Source organism: Lutjanus erythropterus, chromosome 3 (genome assembly GCF_056507025.1).
Source record: "Lutjanus erythropterus isolate fLutEry1 chromosome 3, fLutEry1.hap2, whole genome shotgun sequence".
Taxonomy (NCBI): Eukaryota; Metazoa; Chordata; class Actinopteri; order Lutjaniformes; family Lutjanidae; genus Lutjanus; species Lutjanus erythropterus.
The window spans coordinates 32162568-32181184 of NC_139319.1; the positions used below are offsets into that span (position 1 = coordinate 32162568).

General features: G+C 39.4%; 2 protein-coding genes across 2 annotated transcripts; both read left to right on the forward strand.

Moving 5' to 3' along the window:
• The first annotated feature begins 44 nt into the window (after positions 1–44).
• Positions 45–5166, forward strand: LOC146330325 (uncharacterized). Its single transcript, XM_084715846.1, has 4 exons — positions 45–1039; positions 2833–2951; positions 3214–3322; positions 3796–5166. Exons 1-4 carry the CDS (start codon positions 775–777, stop codon positions 4968–4970), a joined length of 1668 nt encoding a protein of 555 aa, XP_084571972.1. The 5' UTR covers positions 45–774; the 3' UTR covers positions 4971–5166.
• A 2798-nt stretch (positions 5167–7964) lies between these two features.
• LOC146330326 (uncharacterized) lies at positions 7965–15126 on the forward strand. Its single transcript, XM_084713713.1, has 4 exons — positions 7965–8824; positions 9784–9917; positions 10050–10149; positions 13096–15126. Exons 1-4 carry the CDS (start codon positions 8518–8520, stop codon positions 14304–14306), a joined length of 1752 nt encoding a protein of 583 aa, XP_084569839.1. The 5' UTR covers positions 7965–8517; the 3' UTR covers positions 14307–15126.
• Positions 15127–18617: the final 3491 nt, after the last annotated feature.

The window sequence follows — 18617 nt, forward strand, 5'->3', positions numbered from 1 at the left end:
ATCTCTCTCTCCACTGACAAAATGGTCGCTTCATTTGCCTTCCTGAAAGAAGCCCCTCCCCATACCTCCATTCATGCATCTCATGGGTGATTTATAAACATATAACATACTGTTATGTGTGGGAATGTAAAAAGTGTTGAGCGACTTAAAGAACTCCTGTTGCCTGAGGACACCAGTGAGCAGTACAGGGTTAACAGAGAGTCATACAGCTGAGACGTTGAAGATTGTCCCAACTCGCGACCTGTACTTTAAATCTCGGAAGTGCTGTTGTTTACGGAATCAAGAGGAAATGCGATAGCTGAACAGAAAACAATTTGTACCGTTATACTAAAGCTAAGTAAATTAATTACGCTTGCTACCAAACCCTTGCACAGAGCATAAACCGTTTCAATGTAAAATACGCTATTTTGTCTGTCTGTTCATAGCTTGCGGCGTAACGGTCTGTATCACTAACGTTTACTCTGAATCAAAACTAGTGCTGCAAGCTAGTTAGCAGAGCTAAAGTTGACATTATAAGCGACCTATTGTTTGTTAACATGAAGTTTGGTGTGATGGATTTAGCAAACGGTAAATGTGGACCAATTAAAACACGTCTACAACCTGTTTAACATTGCACTCTGAGAACCGAGTTAAAGAAACCGAGACGTCCAGTTTTAAGAGACCGACGTTAGCTGTGCCTGACAAATGTCACTCTAGTGCCAGTCGAAAAGTTGCCTTGTGTTTATTTTATTGAGAATAAAAGACAGTCGACAGTTATCACACACTGCTGGCATAATGGCAGAGGCTATAGTAACGTTTCAGTCGCAACTTTCTGGTGTCATGGAAACCGTGTTCAAAGCCGCCATGTATGAGATCACCCGGCTGGTGGAGGACAGTTTTTTGGAAGAGGTGACGCGGTGCAGGGAGCAGGTGGAGTCCCTGAAGAGGAGACTGAAGTGGTCAGAGAGCCGACGGAAAGAAAGAGACGGAGACAGGAGGGGGAGATGTGTTGACTGTGGAAGAGTCGGGCTGTCCACTGAGGAGGAGCCCAGAACGACAGGTGAGTCTGTCTGTAATTCAGCCATTATTAATTAGCCATGTGAAATCTGTCAAACTGGTGACTAAATGCACACCTGCTAAGTTATGGACTACATTACCAAATTCACCAGTGGTAGACCAATTAGTGGGGCTGATTTTGGGGCATTTTGAGATAATCACCATTGGCCAACACCTGCGCTCAAGGTGCCAATAAACAAAAATATCTGTAGACAGCCTTAACAATGTGACTACTGTATAATGATACATCTCGTTGTAAATGTTTGTCAAAATTTCCTCTGTCACCATCACCTTTTCTAAAGTCTTTTCATAAATGACAGCAAATCTAATCCAAAAGTGTTACTGGCTAGCATCAAAGGCATGATATGCAACATTTTCCTAAAAAAAATAATCTCTAGACTCATATAAACAAGGTCCCTTCTAGTCATCATTTATGACCCAGCAGAAATGTGTGGTGTTGTCTCTATCTGCAGAGACCCTACCCTCTGCCTGTATTTCCTTATTTTCTCATTATTTTGTTGTGCTTGATACCAACCCAAAATATCAGTATTTGAGCTACTGGGATCTTTCTGGTGAATTTACAAATAGCTCTGACAAATCACTGATTTTAGCTTTAAATATATGTTATGTTTTAATGTATAGAGTAATGCAGTTGATTGACGTCCCTTCTGACCTAAATATCAGTCACGTTCTGAAATGCGGCATAACCTAATGTATTTTGTAATTTTTTTAATTGATTAAGATTCTATATAAAAAACAACAAACTAAGATAGCCATATTAGTGTGTAGTATGCATGGAATAGTATTGGCATTGACCATAGAAAACTCAGTATTGGTTGACCACTATATTTCACTTTCCTGAGCTGGCTGAGCTCTTTCTGAGTTAAAAAAAAAATCAAAAGTCATAAAGAATTATTTTAGCCAATTATGCATGTGAAAAAAAATCTAGGAAATTAATTACTATTAGATTAAGACATCAGAAGGTGATCTGCAACAGTTTGAAGCTATCTCAATCAATATTTTTGAATGACCATTTAATCAATTTTTTATTTGATTTATATTGATTCATGTAAAGGGGTTTCTTGTAGTCACAAACCCTCTAATATACCAACTGTGCAGCGCCTGCCAAGCAGCTAGAGTGACCAGGTGTCCCATTTTGTGGGACTGAATAGTATTTTTACCCCTTGTCACAAGTCCCATATATAGATATGGTGTCCCACATTTGACTGTCTCTAGTTTTCAAAAGTCAAATCACTGCAGGACAGATGCTTGATGCCAGACTCCACACACATGGGTCAAGGGCACCGTTTTTGCTGCCTTGGCAGAACCAAAACATGAGTGAATATTGGAATAACATTTATCATGTGGCCAGAAAGATGACATTGAATGTTAATGTTGCTCTGTCTCTGCTTGATATGGAAACAGGCGAACAATGTGTTATCAAATATTTTGTTTACATCTTGTTTCTGTGGCCCCCAAGTGGCCAAAATAAATTATGCTGCCTTAAACCTGCAAAGTCTGTTTTTGGTCTACCTAAGGCCAGAGGCAATAAGCTGTAAACACAACACTGACTGGGAAATTTTCACTCTCCTTTTAGCTCTGTTTTTGGTCTCTACCAACTCCTGTGTATAGTGGGTTTTTGGAGCTTTTCTCTGATTGTAGCTGCTGTTGACAAAAATTACACTCTGAGACAAATTAGACCACAATAGTAAACTTGCAGGCTGGAAAACCAAAACAATGGGCTGAATGTGACATGTGACTAAAACAACAAACATTTTTCTTTATCTTCTGCTCCAGAGAAAAGTCTTAAACAGGAGAGGGTGCTGCAAGAAGAGATAAATAGCTCCCAGGGCACTGATGGAGAGACACCTAGTCATGAAGCAGAAGACACCCACAGTGCCATGAAAGCTCCACAGGTATAGGACAGTTTATTACACTATATGAGCACAAGCTTAAAATGAGCTTAACTGTACACTCGATGGCAAATTCATTGTTGCACACCGCTGAGGAGTCAAGTGATCTCTGTAATACTTTACATAATTTTCTTCTGTGTGTATTTTTAAAATGCTTTAGCATCAAATCAGATTTAACTTTTGATGTAATGGCAAGCTTATTGTTTCTTTTCAGGTGAGTAGAGTTGAACCTCTTGTATTAATATTCTGTCTGCTTGTCTGCCAGTCTTCAGGTGCACAGGGTGAAAAGCTGGATAGACTGCTCAAGGAGGAAGTCCTTCGGATAACGCCAGAAACTAATGAGTCCCAAGACAGATGGGGAGTCAGTTTGGAGGGTCAGTCTCTTCATATACATTGCCTACAAAAAGTATTCACCCCCTTGGATGTTTTCCCCCTCTTATTGCTTTTATAAACCAATCATGAATCGTAGTCAATATATTTTGGCTTTTTTTTGACAAAACAAATTGCAAAAAAAACTCTTTAATGTCAAGGTGAAAACAGATTTCTACAAAGTAATGTCAATTAATTAAATATATGTAATATAAAATAAGTGATTGCATAAACATTCACCCCTTTTAAAGTGACTGATCTAATTCAACAGAGATCCAGCTAATTGGTGCTAGTAGTCTCACAACTGGTGAAATGGAAATCACATGAGTGCAGTGAATGTACTAATACTAACTACTAATACTTTGGGCGCCACAAGCTGAGTGCTGTCTAATTCCATTATATTTGAGAGATTTGTATAGGTATCGTTAGTACCTGTAACCATTTATCTATATCATCTTTTCCTCCTTTGATTGGTCAGAAACAGAGGCATCAGGTCTGCCGGGGCCCAGTAAACGCTACAGTGACCAGAAGATCCCAAAGTGCCATGTGAACTGGGATGTTGGCCTTGACCAGAGGCCAGAATCAGGCCAAGATGGACACCCATCTGGTGACCCATCTGAACCACTTTTCCAGAGCAGGTATGGAATGGAAGACTTGGGAGGCTTCGACAAGACTGGCTATGGAGATGGCAATATGATAGACATGGGTCACTTGGATGGGTTACAAGGATCCCCATCCCACCTGGGTGAGGATCTGAGTTACATGGGGCACTATGAAGGGGATATGGAAGCACCAGAGGGAGCTGAGCATCAAGCTTACCAAACAGGAGCTCCACGGAGCAGAAGGGGTGCAGCTGGTTCACCTGCAGGCTCTCCCTCAAGGACTAACATTGATGTAGGTGGAGAGTTCAGCTGTTTATTGATAAATGAAGAGGGGTACCTACAGGACCCGAGTATCCTGTACCCTGAACATGCGTCTGGTGAAGCAGGTAGCAGGTTGAGCCTTCGGGGCCAGGGTGTTCGCATTGACCCGTCTTTGGACAGCACGGCTGACATGTATGGGCCATCAGAGACATACAGTGATACCTTAAACCTGGGTGAGAGATTGCAGCATCAGGCAGGAGGGAGAGGAGGGAGGAGACACACTTGTAACCAGTGCTCCATGTCGTTCCTTGATTCAGCCTCACTAAAGGCACACAAGCAGACACACAAAGGCCCCGGACAGGTGCCACCATACTCCTGCACCCAGTGCGGAAAGACCTTCGCTCAAGCCTGTAACCTCAAAGTCCACCAGAGGATTCACTCAGGGCAGGGCCTTCACCTCTGCAGCCACTGCGGTAAAGGTTTCCCTTCTTTTTCTGACCTAAAGATGCACAAGTGCGGCCAAACAGGCGACAAACCTTACTGCTGCACTGTATGTGGGAACAAGTTCAGCCGTCTCTGGAATCTGAAGTTGCACCGGAGGATTCACACACAGGAAAAACCTCACCGGTGCACCATGTGTGATAAGAGCTTCACACGAGCGGACATATTGAAGGTTCACCAGCGTACCCACACAGGGGAAAGACCATACTGCTGCACAGTCTGTGGCCTCAGCTTCAAACGCCTGGATCATCTGAAATCACATCAACGCAAACACATGACAGATCTATAAGACTAGGGAAGTTTTGAGAGGTAGCATCAGAAAATTTAAGGTTGTTTGTTGTATTAGGAGATTTAAAAAATGATGGTTTTATTTATGAGACCCTTATCAGCCAAAGTCATGTTTCTTTCTTGCTCTCTTTAATTCCAGATTCTTTGTTTTTTTATTTAAAAACCTTTTGCTGGTATTAAAAATAGGGATGCACCGATACTGATAATTAAAATACTAGTTAAAATGCTGTAAATGATAATGAAATGATTATCATATATAACACCATTTGTAACAGTAAACTCAATTCTGCAAGTCCATAATTATGTTGTGTAATTATTATACTGAAATATATCATGTATGAAGTAAACTGTACAGCTTAATAAGGAACACAAAATCAGTAAAGTAACTGACTGCAAATAACCCAAAAATTTAATGTGCATAGTAAATATGGTTACACTTGTAGCAGGAAACAGCATCAATGACTTGTTACATTTTGAAAATGAGCATCTAATGAAAATAAAACATGTTATTGTAAGAACTTTAATGGCATTATCAAGTGCTTGTATTGGTACTTGATATCGGCAAGTACCCAAATGTAAGTGCTTGTACTTGTACTTGGTCTGAAGAAGTGGCATCGGTGCATCCCTAATTAAAAATATAGGACAAGCATAACATACACATTTCTTGTGTTTGATCAAATGTCACATCTGTTCTCATTTATTGCTGCATATTTTGTTACCAAAAAATGACTGATTTCAAGTAAAACTGGAAAAATTCAGAGTAATGCTGTCCTTGTGATTACATCACAGATTCAAAATAAAACTAAAAATTGTGTCTGTTAATGTTCTCTGTAAACAGTTGAAGCCAAAGCTGTAGATTTTAATCCCATTTTCATCACAAGTCTTTCTATCATTTCATTTTTTTTTTAAAATCGATGAACTCATTTGAAAATACTTAATTTTTTCCACTTGGATTAAACTTTATTAGAGAATAACAATTTGTTCAATAGACCTGCTAAGGGTAACATTTTTTTTAATTCATTCATGATATAAAGACTCAACCTTTATATTCCAATAAACTGTAGGGTATGGCACTACACAGTGAGGGTGTTAATTTTCATAGGATTGCTGTTAAAGCGATAGCTCAATTTTGAGTTAATGTCTATATTAAATACATCTGTAAGTGCTGCTACAAGGAATTTTAAACTGGTTTTGAAACAGTTAATTTAATGCCGATGTTGCTATGACTTACATAAGCAAATGAGACTCTCTGCAAGACAAGTGGTTATTTCTGTGTGGTTCTTAATGTCTGCCATCAGGTTGGATCGTCCTTGAAATCGGATGAAACAATTACATTTACATTTTCCCAAACAAAGTTACAGTGAGTAGGACGTTAACCAGTTAAAAAGAAGCAGGAGGAGACTTTGATTTAGCTCATTTAATTTTTTACATAATTTGTGGTTATTACAGTTGAAACACCACTGCTTTTTCCACAGGGGCCCCCGAAATTGGAAAAAAAAAAATTTAAAGTCCCTCATAGTAGCTTTAAATGTTCACATGTGGTAAAGGGAAGAACAACAAAAAAAAGTGAACAATGCCCTTTTTACAGAAACCCCCATATTAAGTCGAGCAACTGGAGTTTGATGAGCGCCAACGTGCAGCAGCGTTTATAATCTGGAGTTCTGTCCAGACAATATATGAACATGATGTTAGTCCTCCGAGAAGGAAGTATTCATATCCTTTACTAATGCAAAAGTACGAATATCAGACTGTAAAAAAGGCTTCACTATAAGTGAAAGTCCTGCATTCACAAAACCTTGAAGTAAAAATATGGAAATATTATTAGATAAATATAAAAGCATTCATGCTGATCATGCTTAGCAGAATAAAAAAAAAAAACACATACACACACACAACACCAGAAAAATGCAGGTGGTGCCAATCTAGTCAGGGGTTCCTCACGAGCTTTAGCTTTAGCTAAATGCATCTGAAAATTTTCCACAAGAAGCATAATAAGTACAAAGTTAACATATCTACATATATTGGTAACATAGTGTCAAACTGTAGAGCTCAAGTTTTAATGTGAAAGTATCACATATTTTTAGTATCAACAACCTGATGAAATTATGGAGAATAACATCTGATCTCCATATCAATCAGATGCATGCTTTGTCTAAGAGGTTTACTTTTTTTTTCCTCAGCCAAGGGCCCCTTACAAGATAGAAAATATACCGGGGACCCCTCATGTATGTCCCTTGCAATAATTTGACATGGCCCCTTTTTTTGGCACTTTGGTATGTGAACAAACAATGCAAGAGAAATGTATTAGCAAGATATTAGACCTGTATTTAAAATATTTACATCAAGTCAACACTGAATGCCCATAACATAAATACAAACACATCAAGAGAATGTGCTTCACTCTGAGTGCAAATATAAAATGAAATGCAGATTCTCTTTAGTGTAAATAATATAAAATACAAAAAATATAATATATATGAGATTAAATAAATAACTGGCAATATAAAATAGGCTTAATAAAAACATAAAAAAGAAAAAGAATAGGCCTAGCCTGGAACTTTTATATAAAGAGAGCAGTATACACTATGTTTGTTAATAGTTATAGATTGTTAAGTTAGAGTGTAATCTTTGAACTATTTTTGATTTGAAAATTAAAACATTTGTTGAGTTACGAAGCGCATTTTCTAAATAAACATTTTTAACCATGATATTTTTAATGTAAAACTCTATTTGCGAACTGGTGCTCTATCTTAAATTGGGTTTAAAATGAATAATAATCTCACTTTTTTCCCGCATTTCAGCAACGCATTGTGTGAGTGAGCGGTCATACTGTAGAACAACAGTTTAAGTAAGTTTAGTAAGAACCATAGATGTATTACGGTGAGAACTTACTGCTTGGCGCAGCCTATAGGTTTCCCTTTACTAAAACGCGTTTCGTTATTCACAGGCTTCACGTTAAGGCCACCGTACGAGGTTGTGTGTGATGTCACGAGCAAAAACAAGGACCAGCAGCGATTGTTAAAGGCTAGCACACAAAATTATTGGAGCACATGAGTTTGCGTAGCCGAGCAGTTGATATGCGTGGAATTCATAAAGCAAAGTGAAACACGTTAGGCTCGACTATGGTTTACGCAATTCATAACTCTGTAAGTCTACGTTCAGTTAACGGTTTGAGGCTGTTTACGGCAGTCAAAAGCATTCGAATGCTACCGTGACGCTAGCGCGTTAGCTGACAGTTCCAACTGACATGAAGGCTATTCGTGTCAGTGAGTAGCTCGTTTGGTGTCGTAGATCTAACCTTTTAATATCTCTAAATGAATAAATATATGTTTATTTCTTGTTATCTGAAATACATACAACAACAAGTGGATGTTTGGTTGCCTTGAGACCCCGCTGTGATAATGGTGAACAACCTAAACAATCGGTGGTAGCATTTTCAAGAGAAAAAAAAAAACTTTAAGCGGAGTTCATCTTCACTTTTATTGAGACCACAGATATACGGAGTCACGGTTGCTAAGACACGAGACCCTGGCAGTCTGGCACCCATCATGTCGGACCTGGACACCCTCATTGTCACTTTCCAGACCCAGCTCTCGGATGTGATGGAGGCTGTGGTCAAGACAGCCATGTATGAGGTCAACAGGCTGGTGGAGGACGGCTTCCTGGAGGAGGTGAAGCGCAGGAACCAGGAAGTGGAGTCCCTGAGGATCCAGCTGCAGTGGGCCGAGAGGAGACTGAGAGGTGACCGAGAAGGGAGGGAAGGAGGGAAGAATGGAAAGTGTGTTGACTGTGCCAAGGATGATGTGGAGCTGCCCAGTGACACTGCAGAACAGAGGCCCAAAGAACAGCAGGATGGTAAGAACAAACAGGAAGAAGTGTTTCTACAGGGGTTCTACACTTTTTCCATTTCAGAATGTCTTACTTTTTCAGATCGTGCTTGACATCTAATTCTTATTAAATATCAATGTTTATTATGTAAATAAACGTTTTTAAATTCTGATTACTCATGCATTATGTTGCCAAGTAATTGCATGAAGATCGTAGTTAGATATACAAAATTAGCAGTAGCCACCAGTCAGATGCAAGTGAAATATGTAAGTGGTGGGTAGATTTGCATTCTTCACCAGACAAAAAACAATGGTAATCTACTCTGTTGAATTACTGGTAAAATTTGAACTTTAATTAGCCAAAAAGGTGAATTTTTAACCCTCTCATGTACCAAACATCTCTGTCCAAAACCAAAGTAAACTAATCAGTGCTACATGTGACTGTTCCTTAATATATGGTGGGAATGATTCACTAATGTTACTCTTGCAATATGTTTAGTCTCTTTTATAATTAGGAACCGAAAAATAAAATAAAAAGTAAATAACTTCATGTGTTAGTGACGAAGTGATAAACTGTGATAAAAATTCATTGCAATGAGTAATAATGTTTTTAAAGTTTAATTAATGAAGTAACCATGTTTGATTACCATGCTTTGAAAAACTCATGGTAAGTACAGTCCAGCATCAACCAAAGTTAGCAATAGTCTCAGAGATGCATGTGCAGCAGCAGTGTTGGTTTGTTTTGCATCAGTGAAAAAATTGATATTGTAGAGCACATGCCAAATCAAAGTGTTGAGAGATTTTCATTGTCAAGTGAAATCATTTCACAGTGTGTATCATTACTTTTTGAACATCGTCAGTTTTACAATATCACAATAATACTGACACCTCATAAATTTTGATGTTGTTTTATACCTGTTATATACCTGTATTTAGGTATATAACATTGTATTCTGTTATACTACTTCAATACTTATTATTTTTCAGATATTTTGAGGGAGCGTGGTGTGAAAAAAGAGGCAGATTCTGTGGAAAGGTGGACAAGAAGCCGACAAGAAGTCATACCAGAGACAGAACAGGCAGCAGACACTCCTACAGCTGCTCACAGCCCGGAATCACAGGTGGGTCACAAGAATCTCTCAGAGAAGAATTCTCTGTTCTGAGAATCCAACCTTTTGATTTGTCATCCAACTACCGAATCAAAATAAAATCATATTCTCAGAACTCTTTGATGTGTTCTCTGTGTCATTTAGGCAACAAAAGAAGACGACGACGTGTTGACTGCTGTGAATGTAAAGGAAGAAGAAGTGAATAAGCCTTCTTGTTCTGCTGTGTGGAATGGTACCCTTGATGGTAAGCATTGTGCTGTGTCACCTAGATCCATTGTTTTCATTGCAAATATGCTTAATAGTGGTGTAAGGGTACACAAAATACACAGAAAAGCAGCAGAGAAGCTGATTTGCTCATCACTGCATCCCACTGTCGCTCTGACAGCAGAGAACTCCCTAAAAACTTGGTATTTCGCCCAGGGGTGGCACCTTACGTCCTGCCCCACATAGAGTGTTGTGTGCCTAATGTGCATTCTTGTTGGCTCTCATTGAGTCTTCTCATCACTTTTTAAATGAAAAGTTGTTTATGAACCTAATCTTTTCTAACTTTTTATCGTTTTACATTGATACACTTAGATTTTTACTCCTTGTACTACTGGCACAACTGTAGATTTTCAAATGACTTTTATCTGACTGTAAAAAAATTAAATTAAATTCTCAACCTGACCATCACATCGTCATACCAGAAATATGTACAACTAAATAATGTTAAAATATATTGACATTTAGCAAGACTAAATTATGTCCAACAACAAAAATCTACTCAAATGGCCTTACAAGGCAGACTAACAATTTCCACCTACATAGGTGTGAGACTAAATATACAAATTTTAGGAAATCCTGAATAATATACTCTTCATACTTCATGTGTATCAAATTAAATAATCACTTATTCTATGCTTATTATTCAGTCTAGTTTGCCAAAGTTTCTAAGCTTTAGAAATAAAGCTAGCCCATTCTTTGCCACTCTTTAATGAGTGCCATTCTAACTAACACATTTTTACTATTTAAATAGAATCCGTTTAGCCACAGTTGACTATTTTCTCAACTATCTCTCTCTTCTCTACCATGTGTGAAAGAAATGTGATGTGCAGTTTTCTCACTTATACTACTATATAAAACTTGTGAATGCTTGTGTATAGCATGTAAGAACATTTTAAATTTTTCTCCTGTAGCTTGTAGACCCGTGAATTCATTTGTGGTCTGTGTATAGAAAGATTAATACCTTCTCTTGCAGGCATTTCTCAGAATTTGTTAGAAAAGGATTAGTGATCTGATGGCCAATTTCTCCATCCTAAATGACAGCAAATCTAATCTAAAAACATTCCTGGCCAGCACTAAATATATATTATGTTATAATACATGGAATAATGCAATTGAATGCAACCTTATTGACATACTGTACCCTGGTCTCCCCTAAATACCAGTCATGATCTGAAATCTACAGCATAAGCCAATGTATTTTGTATTCTATAAAGCTGCAGTAGGTAGAAAGTCTAAAAACTGTTGATTGTTGAGTCTCATCTGAGTTAGTGCAGATAAGCAGCATGCGCTTCATGCAGGCACTCAGTAGTTTACTGATGCAATCGTGAGTGAGCACGAACCGACAGACATCACCTGTGTGTAATAAAACAGACACCTGACGGTACAAAACAGCCACAGAGGAGAGAAACTACATTTCAGAGCCTAAAGATTCAGTGTGAAGGTACAGAAGCTGAACATAAAGAAGCTCTCAAAAACATCTTTCTCTCTGCTCTTCTGCACACACATGAACCCAGTATCACAACACTCGCTTGTTCGGGGGGAGAAAAGGAGGCTTGACATGGTTTGGCCATTGTTGGCGTGACGTGACCACAACCTGCTTGAAGGCTCGCTTTGTCCCCACTCTGGAGTAGGTCCATCTTGGGTGCAGCTCATCTTGATATCAGCAGTAATGGAAATGCAAATCAGCAGCGACACATTTGACTCGGTGCAGCCAAAAATGCCAGTACAAAAGCATCATGTGTGCCCTAGTACTCACCAGAAAAAGCTGATATTTTTCCGTTATATCCCTTCTCTGTTTCCTCTCATTCTGTGACTTTCAAATACATTTCTCCTCTGATCAGCAGTCAACATGGACAGACAGGATATCTTACTGTAAACAGTGAGGTAGGTTCCTCCGTAGTCGCTGCTGCATACAAGTTACAAGCAAATGTAAATCCCATAAGTTTCAAAAACAAACACTGAGCTCTCGTCTGGCCAGTCTGTGTGTCCATGATTTCTTCTTCGTTGCTGCAGAGGGATGAAATGCAGGAGTGAAAATAAATCATCTTTTTAATTCTAAAAGTTCAAAACATTCACTCTGAGCTCCCCACCTGCCAATAAAGGAGCCGGCATCAGAATGATTCCGGTGTTTTTTTCCTCCAGAAGCTCCATTCGGCCACCGACCCTCCCCCTGAGCAGCTGTCTCTTGGCTCTGTGTCTCTGCTCTGCCCGGTCCTCTCGTCACTCAGCAAAGTCCCACTATAGACGTGAATGAAGTCAACTGAAGGTGAAGTCAAAATGAACTAAGTGCGCTGACAAACTCACTGGGCTGGGCATGTTGCTAATTAGACTCGTTTTAAGATTCTCTTTATTATGATTCTGTTTTTGTCTTCTGAGAAGACCTGTGATTAGTATAAGTCTACCGTCACAGGCCAGATTCTCTAAATGCTGAAAACCGAGCCAAGAGGAGGTCCAAAATCTAGCTCTGTCTCACATCACTTGATTTACAATATGCTGAAAGGTTATCAGGAAATTATTTCTCAATGATACCAAAACAATATTGCCAACCTTAGCTTTAATTGATAAAAAAATCTAAAAAAACATGTTACTGGCTAAGATAGCCATATTAGAATGTAATGCACATGGAATAATGGCTTTTCTTTCTGTTGATATTGGCATTAAATAACAGCCACTGGGCACCATGCTCTCAAAGTATGGCATTGGCATCAGCTATAGAAAATTCCCCATCAGTTGACCGCTACAAAGGATTTCAGTGAATATTCTGTTTTCAGGCCAAAATACTGAGCTGGCAGCATTAGCTGTGGCAGCAAACAAGTTGCATCTTTTGGCAAATGTCTACCAATGTAAAAAAGCAACTTCTGTTTCCACCAATTGAAGAAAGCATTTGAAGTCATTAATACAACTCCTGTTTCCATTCATTTTCCAGATGAAGCAGGACATGAATCCCTGAGCACTACTGAGATGACCGAAGCACAGCTGAAACAGACTCAAGCGGACAGTGAGAATTTATTGAGGACCGTCATTAAGCAAGACCCACAGATCTCTACTCCATATGTCTTTCCTGAAGAGCAGGAGGAAACACACATGGCTACAGATCCATCTTTAGAGGTAGATGGTGGTTGGACCGGCCTGACTCCCACAACAGCTGGATTATTACAGAATCACAGACTTGTGACTGAGGAAGAGTGTGATGCAGCCAAAACTCGAGGTTCTCTACAGCAAACAGAACAAAAGCTGACCAGCTCTGTCACAGCAGATGTGAATATTCTAGTTCCCCCAGGTAGAGATCAGATTTCATCCTCAGCATCTCCTACGGCAAGACTACAAAACAGTGATGTGTTGGGTGTGACTATCAAGCAGGAGGTTATTGCTGATTCTGATTGCCGTGTGGAAAGCGAGCATAAGGACAAGAAAATGACAAAGTCTGGGATCGCTTCTTTCTCCTGTTCAGTAAAACAGCACAGGGTGAGCTCAGAAGCACTCAAGCAGAAGCACATTTCCCATAAAGCCACTGTGCAGGAGATGATGAAGCTGCATTCCAAAGTGGGCACAGATCTCAGATTGCAAACTGCTATACAGCACCTCCACCGGCCGATGAAAAAGCCCCCCCATTCACTCTCGAACAGCACCAGCTCAGCTCTGTCTGTAGCTCACTCTCAGGCTGTGAACTTAAATCCCTTCAACAGAATTCCCTCCACATCTAAAGCCGCTCCTCCTCCGCCACTCTCAGTCCAGCGAGTTCACCTGGGTGACAAACAGGCTGCGGCACATAACCGAACTGGTGGCCCATGGGTCAGCATTAAAACCCAACTTCAGTCCTCAAATGCCCATCATGCCAACCCCTTACCGCATCCAGGCTCTCACCCTCTCACCGGCTCCAGGCACCTCCCACGCTGTGGCCAGTGCGGGAAGTGCTTCCCCCATCCTAGCAACCTCAAGGCCCACCTGCAGACTCACACGGGTGAACGGCCTTTCTGCTGCTCCCTGTGTGGCCGCAGCTTCACCAAGCTGAGCAACCTCAAGGCCCACCGACGGGTCCACACCGGAGAGAAACCATACTGCTGCTTGGCTTGCGGCAAACGCTTCACCCAGAAATGTAATATGAAACGTCACCAGAAGATTCACCTGGATGAATGATGATGGACAGCCAGTGAGAAAAAAAGACAAGTTTGGTGTGTTTGTACCTTTTAGATTAAAGCCTCTGGAAATGTGGCTTTAAATAGTAAAATGCATATACAATATCAACGTTTAATTTCTCATTAAATATCCACAAAACATCTGAGTTAAAATAAATGTTCTTAACTATTAAACCTTGCAAAATGTAAAGCACATTTTGCTGTTTCTCAAGCCTGTGGGCATGGCAGATGACATTTGATTGACAGCTCCCTAGCATCCCAACACGGAAGCTAAGCATTGTGCCGCTGTGTACAGGGGCAGCAACAAAACATATTTTTGCCACTTGAAAAAACAATATCAGTTTAAGCGTATGCTATATTTAAAACATTTTCACCGCTCTGCTTTGCCATCAGACAGCCTCTTCCAACAGGGAACTGAAGCAGCAGTCTTTGCACTCTTCAATGCTACCAGATTGCTTGGCAAAAAACAGTCATTTTACTTCACAGCACATGGGAGTTTCTGGATTACTGCTGCCTCAATCTGTTAGTTTGTTGGAGTTATTGTGTGACTTCAGTGTTTCAGCAGGTTAGTTTGGATTCAAACCAGTGTTACTTGCTGTGGATCGAGGCAGTAGTAGACCAGCAAGTCCAGTGTCCTGCGTGGCAGAATCACTGTTTTTGTTCAAAGGAGGCTTGTGACTGTGAAGAGAGTACAGACAGCAACTTCAGTTCCCCATCAGAAAAGGCTGTCTGAGGGCAAACTGAAGCAGCAAAAACTAAAACTTACACACTTCAACTAATATTGATTTCTGTGAGGAAAAAATGACTGTTTAGCCTTTAAGCCTCTTTAAGGCGCCTTTATTCCTCCTTGTCGTCTGTGTAAAAGGTATGGAGGTAGTATGGGATTTGTCAGTTTTGTTCTGCTCTGAGGTAGTAACAGAGCCAAGGCAACATCTGTGTAAAAGGGTAAGCGGCACAGCTGGTCAGGATGCTGCTGAGTCACATGTTCACTGCAGTTTGTGACTGTGTTCCTTAAATTATGTACTGATTTAATTATCAGCTGTTTTAAGCAGAGAGATGAGCAGACACTTTTTACAGAGCTGCATGCGGTAATCAGACACGCTGACAGACAGGAGGTGGGAAATTCCTCCCCACAGATCATCACACAAGACCATCTCTTTAATTTAACTGTTGCAGAAGAAGCGATGGTCCAGGAACACATTAAAAGCTTCACATGATTGATTCATGAGGTTATCAGCTCTGTGTGTGATTATTAATGACCAGGCAAGCAGAATCACTTGTTGACTGGTGTGCTGTTGTCTTATGTCACAGCTTGTTTGGCTCTGTGATACCAGCACACTGTTTAAAAGGATGCACTGGGGCGTCTTTATGCTGGTTCAGTATAAATAGAGGCGAGTCTTTAGCAGTAATATTGCAGGATTGCTTTTTAAAAAAAAGGCTTTTGTTTCAAAGTAGTCTGGAGCCATACAATGGGTTTATGGTATATTATTAGGTTGAAATCATATTTAATACACAATGTATGGTTGGAGGGAGTTGGTTGCTACCACCCCCTCCTCCCTAGACTCAGCAAGGCTCGGGCAAACTGCAGGAACACTGCAGAGGAGCAAGATAAACACAACGTTGTAATTTGACAATAACAAAGGAGGATGAGTCGAACACTGTAAGTGGATCAGCTGTTTATTACTGTCAGTTGTCTGTCAATGATAGAGTTAAGTCTGTTATCCTGAAAACAAAAGCTCACTACTCCAAAAATACACAGTGCCTGCCTGTGACTGCCTGTCTCACTGCCTGCCAGACTTCATTAACATATAGCTCAGTGTAACCGTCATAAACATCTACTCCTTCTACAAGATTGATGTCTTGCAACTCATAGACAGCACTAACTCACTTGGTGAACATTTGACATTAATTAGAAGTATAAATTAACATCAAACGGACAAACAGTGACTCTGGTCGGGAAAATAAATCTTGAGATAGGACACAACAGCTCTAGCATTGTTGTCAGAGGAGAGTGTATTTCAACTTTTTATGATTTATTACAGTAAATATATTACAGATTTCTCATGTGAGGAGCAAGATTTCAAATTTGAATTAAAACAACTTTCTAATTTTAGATTCTTACTGTTATGTACACGAGACCCTAAATTTCATGGTTAGAAGGCTATTGTGGATTTCAGTTTCCAGAGGCTTTAAGATGCTAAGATGTGTTTCCTTGCAATGTCAGACAGTTGCTGTGATGCATTGCAAAATTGCTTCTTGTGTATACGTCTCTTGAAGTGATTGTCTTCTGTGCGTTCCAGAAAATCTAGTAACTTGCGAAGGTGTTGTAGTGTTATTAAAGGACAGAAAGCAGTGTGTTGTGAAATGTATCACACACAGAGAAAGGTCAGTTGTCACTTTTGATCAATAAATAACTATTTATTCTGTGAATACTCAAATTCATCCATTGTGTCAGTGTTGCCATGCGTGTCCACGTAGGCAGTTACTATATATTGACCATGGATCAGAGGTGATCTTTATCAACCTGCTGAAAGGGACATTTTGGACTAACATGAAAGGTAAAAGTAACTCACACACTTAAATGACCAGTGTGTAGGATTTGACAGCATCTAGCAGTAAACTTGCAGATTGTGAACACCCTCTCTTTCCAAGAACACAGGCAAACCTCACAAGAAAAGCCAGTGGTTGGTTTGTATTTTCTGGGCTACTGTAGAAACATGGCGGTGCAACATGGCGGACTTTGTAGACGTAAATGAGACATTCAAGTGACTCATTAAATGACTCGCTAAGGTAGCAAAAACACCATTGTTATTTTCTGGTGACTTATGAAAACATTCTTATAAATATTATATTCCATTTCTGTCGTATTCTGCCATTAGGTGCCCCTAAATCTTACATACTGGACATTTGCCAAATTACTCACAGCTTTAATGTGATAAGTAGGTACAGAGACAGGTCAGTACACATACGTGCTAACATGAGTGAATCATTGGTCGTGACTTAGTCTGTTAGTGGAAGCGTTGTATTTCAGAATAATGTAGTTTGAGGCTATTATTGGCATTTAATTCAGGCATTTCAGAGGTGACCACTTTTTCTGTTTTGATTTTTCCTTTTGGTTTGGTTGTCTTTTTGCTTCTGTTTCAACCAGTTTCTTATTATTTGTATCCATATTTATGTATTTACACGGTATATTATAAATATATGGTTTTAATTTGACATTTCATTTGCTGCATTTTTTTAAGAATTAAAAAAAATAAAATTAACTTCAAAATTCAAAATTGCATTTTTTTTATACTTAACAGAGGGGCAGATGTTAAGTATATCCTGGTCACTGATGAGCTATTTATTTTTTAAGATTCATATTTTTTCATTGATTTTACAAAATAGACAACATTGTAGATGATTTAAAAGATAGGAGTGCCACAATTTCAGTAATAAATTGAAAATCACTCAAAATGCAATTTTAAGAATCGAAAAGACAGAACTGGCGATTCTCTCGTGTTTTGTTTTTTCTCCACCACTGCCTACTGACAGCATCTGGTGCATGTGCAAAGAAAAAAACAACCTTTACGAGACGACACAGCGTAGCTTACCAGCTGTTATATCTCAGTAGACCCCATACAGACTAACTTTCTAAAGCAGAATTGTAAATGACAGAGCAAAGAACCAATGATCTGTTGATCTTTACAAATCAAGATGGTAGTCTAATAACGACAGAGCTGTCAGCGCTCAAACAAACATTTTTAAATCAAATCAAATTATGACCTTAAAATTAAAGGTCAGATCAAATCGTGGATTTGGTGAATCCCGACACCCCTATTTAATAAGCAACAAAAACAAAATGGATTGCCGCTAATTGGCTTCTCCTGCTCTGAGCACACATCAACAATGTGAATTCTTAAAGATTACTCTCACATTTAATTAAGTAGGAGAATGCAGGTTATTCAAAACAAGGTTGAATCACCTTCTTTCTGTCATAGAATTTACCAGAACTAGAAAGAGAGTAGTTCCTACTCAAAACTGCTCACAAGAAGGCGGACATCTCTGTGGCCACTATCTCCAAAACAAAGGAGAAGTACGTGTTTTTGATTTTGGGGGTGAACTGTCCCTTTGAAGGTCTGTAGATTTGTTCTCACTTGAGTATAATTTGTTTTGGCTAAGATTGCTCCAGTAAAATCCTGAAAACCGGATCATTTGAAGAACTGAGTCATTCAGACGATGTATCATGAGCAACTTCTGAATTTATGCTCTTAAATGATGAAAATGATGACAGTAATTGTTCATTAAATACAAGATCTCCTGCAACAATACC

What these genes read in the sequence shown, in the direction of transcription:
- LOC146330326 (XM_084713713.1), top strand. Translation starts at nt 8,518, where the DNA reads ATGTCGGACCTGGACACCCTCATTGTCACTTTCCAGACCCAGCTCTCG. An exon ending in CTCACAGCCCGGAATCACAG is followed by an intron (nt 9,918 to 10,049) that starts GTGGGTCACAAG and finishes TGTGTCATTTAG; the next exon opens with GCAACAAAAGAAGACGACGA. An exon ending in GTGGAATGGTACCCTTGATG is followed by an intron (nt 10,150 to 13,095) that starts GTAAGCATTGTG and finishes TTCATTTTCCAG; the next exon opens with ATGAAGCAGGACATGAATCC.
- LOC146330325 (XM_084715846.1), top strand. Translation starts at nt 775, where the DNA reads ATGGCAGAGGCTATAGTAACGTTTCAGTCGCAACTTTCTGGTGTCATG. An exon ending in GGAGGAGCCCAGAACGACAG is followed by an intron (nt 1,040 to 2,832) that starts GTGAGTCTGTCT and finishes CTTCTGCTCCAG; the next exon opens with AGAAAAGTCTTAAACAGGAG. An exon ending in ATGGGGAGTCAGTTTGGAGG is followed by an intron (nt 3,323 to 3,795) that starts GTCAGTCTCTTC and finishes TTGATTGGTCAG; the next exon opens with AAACAGAGGCATCAGGTCTG.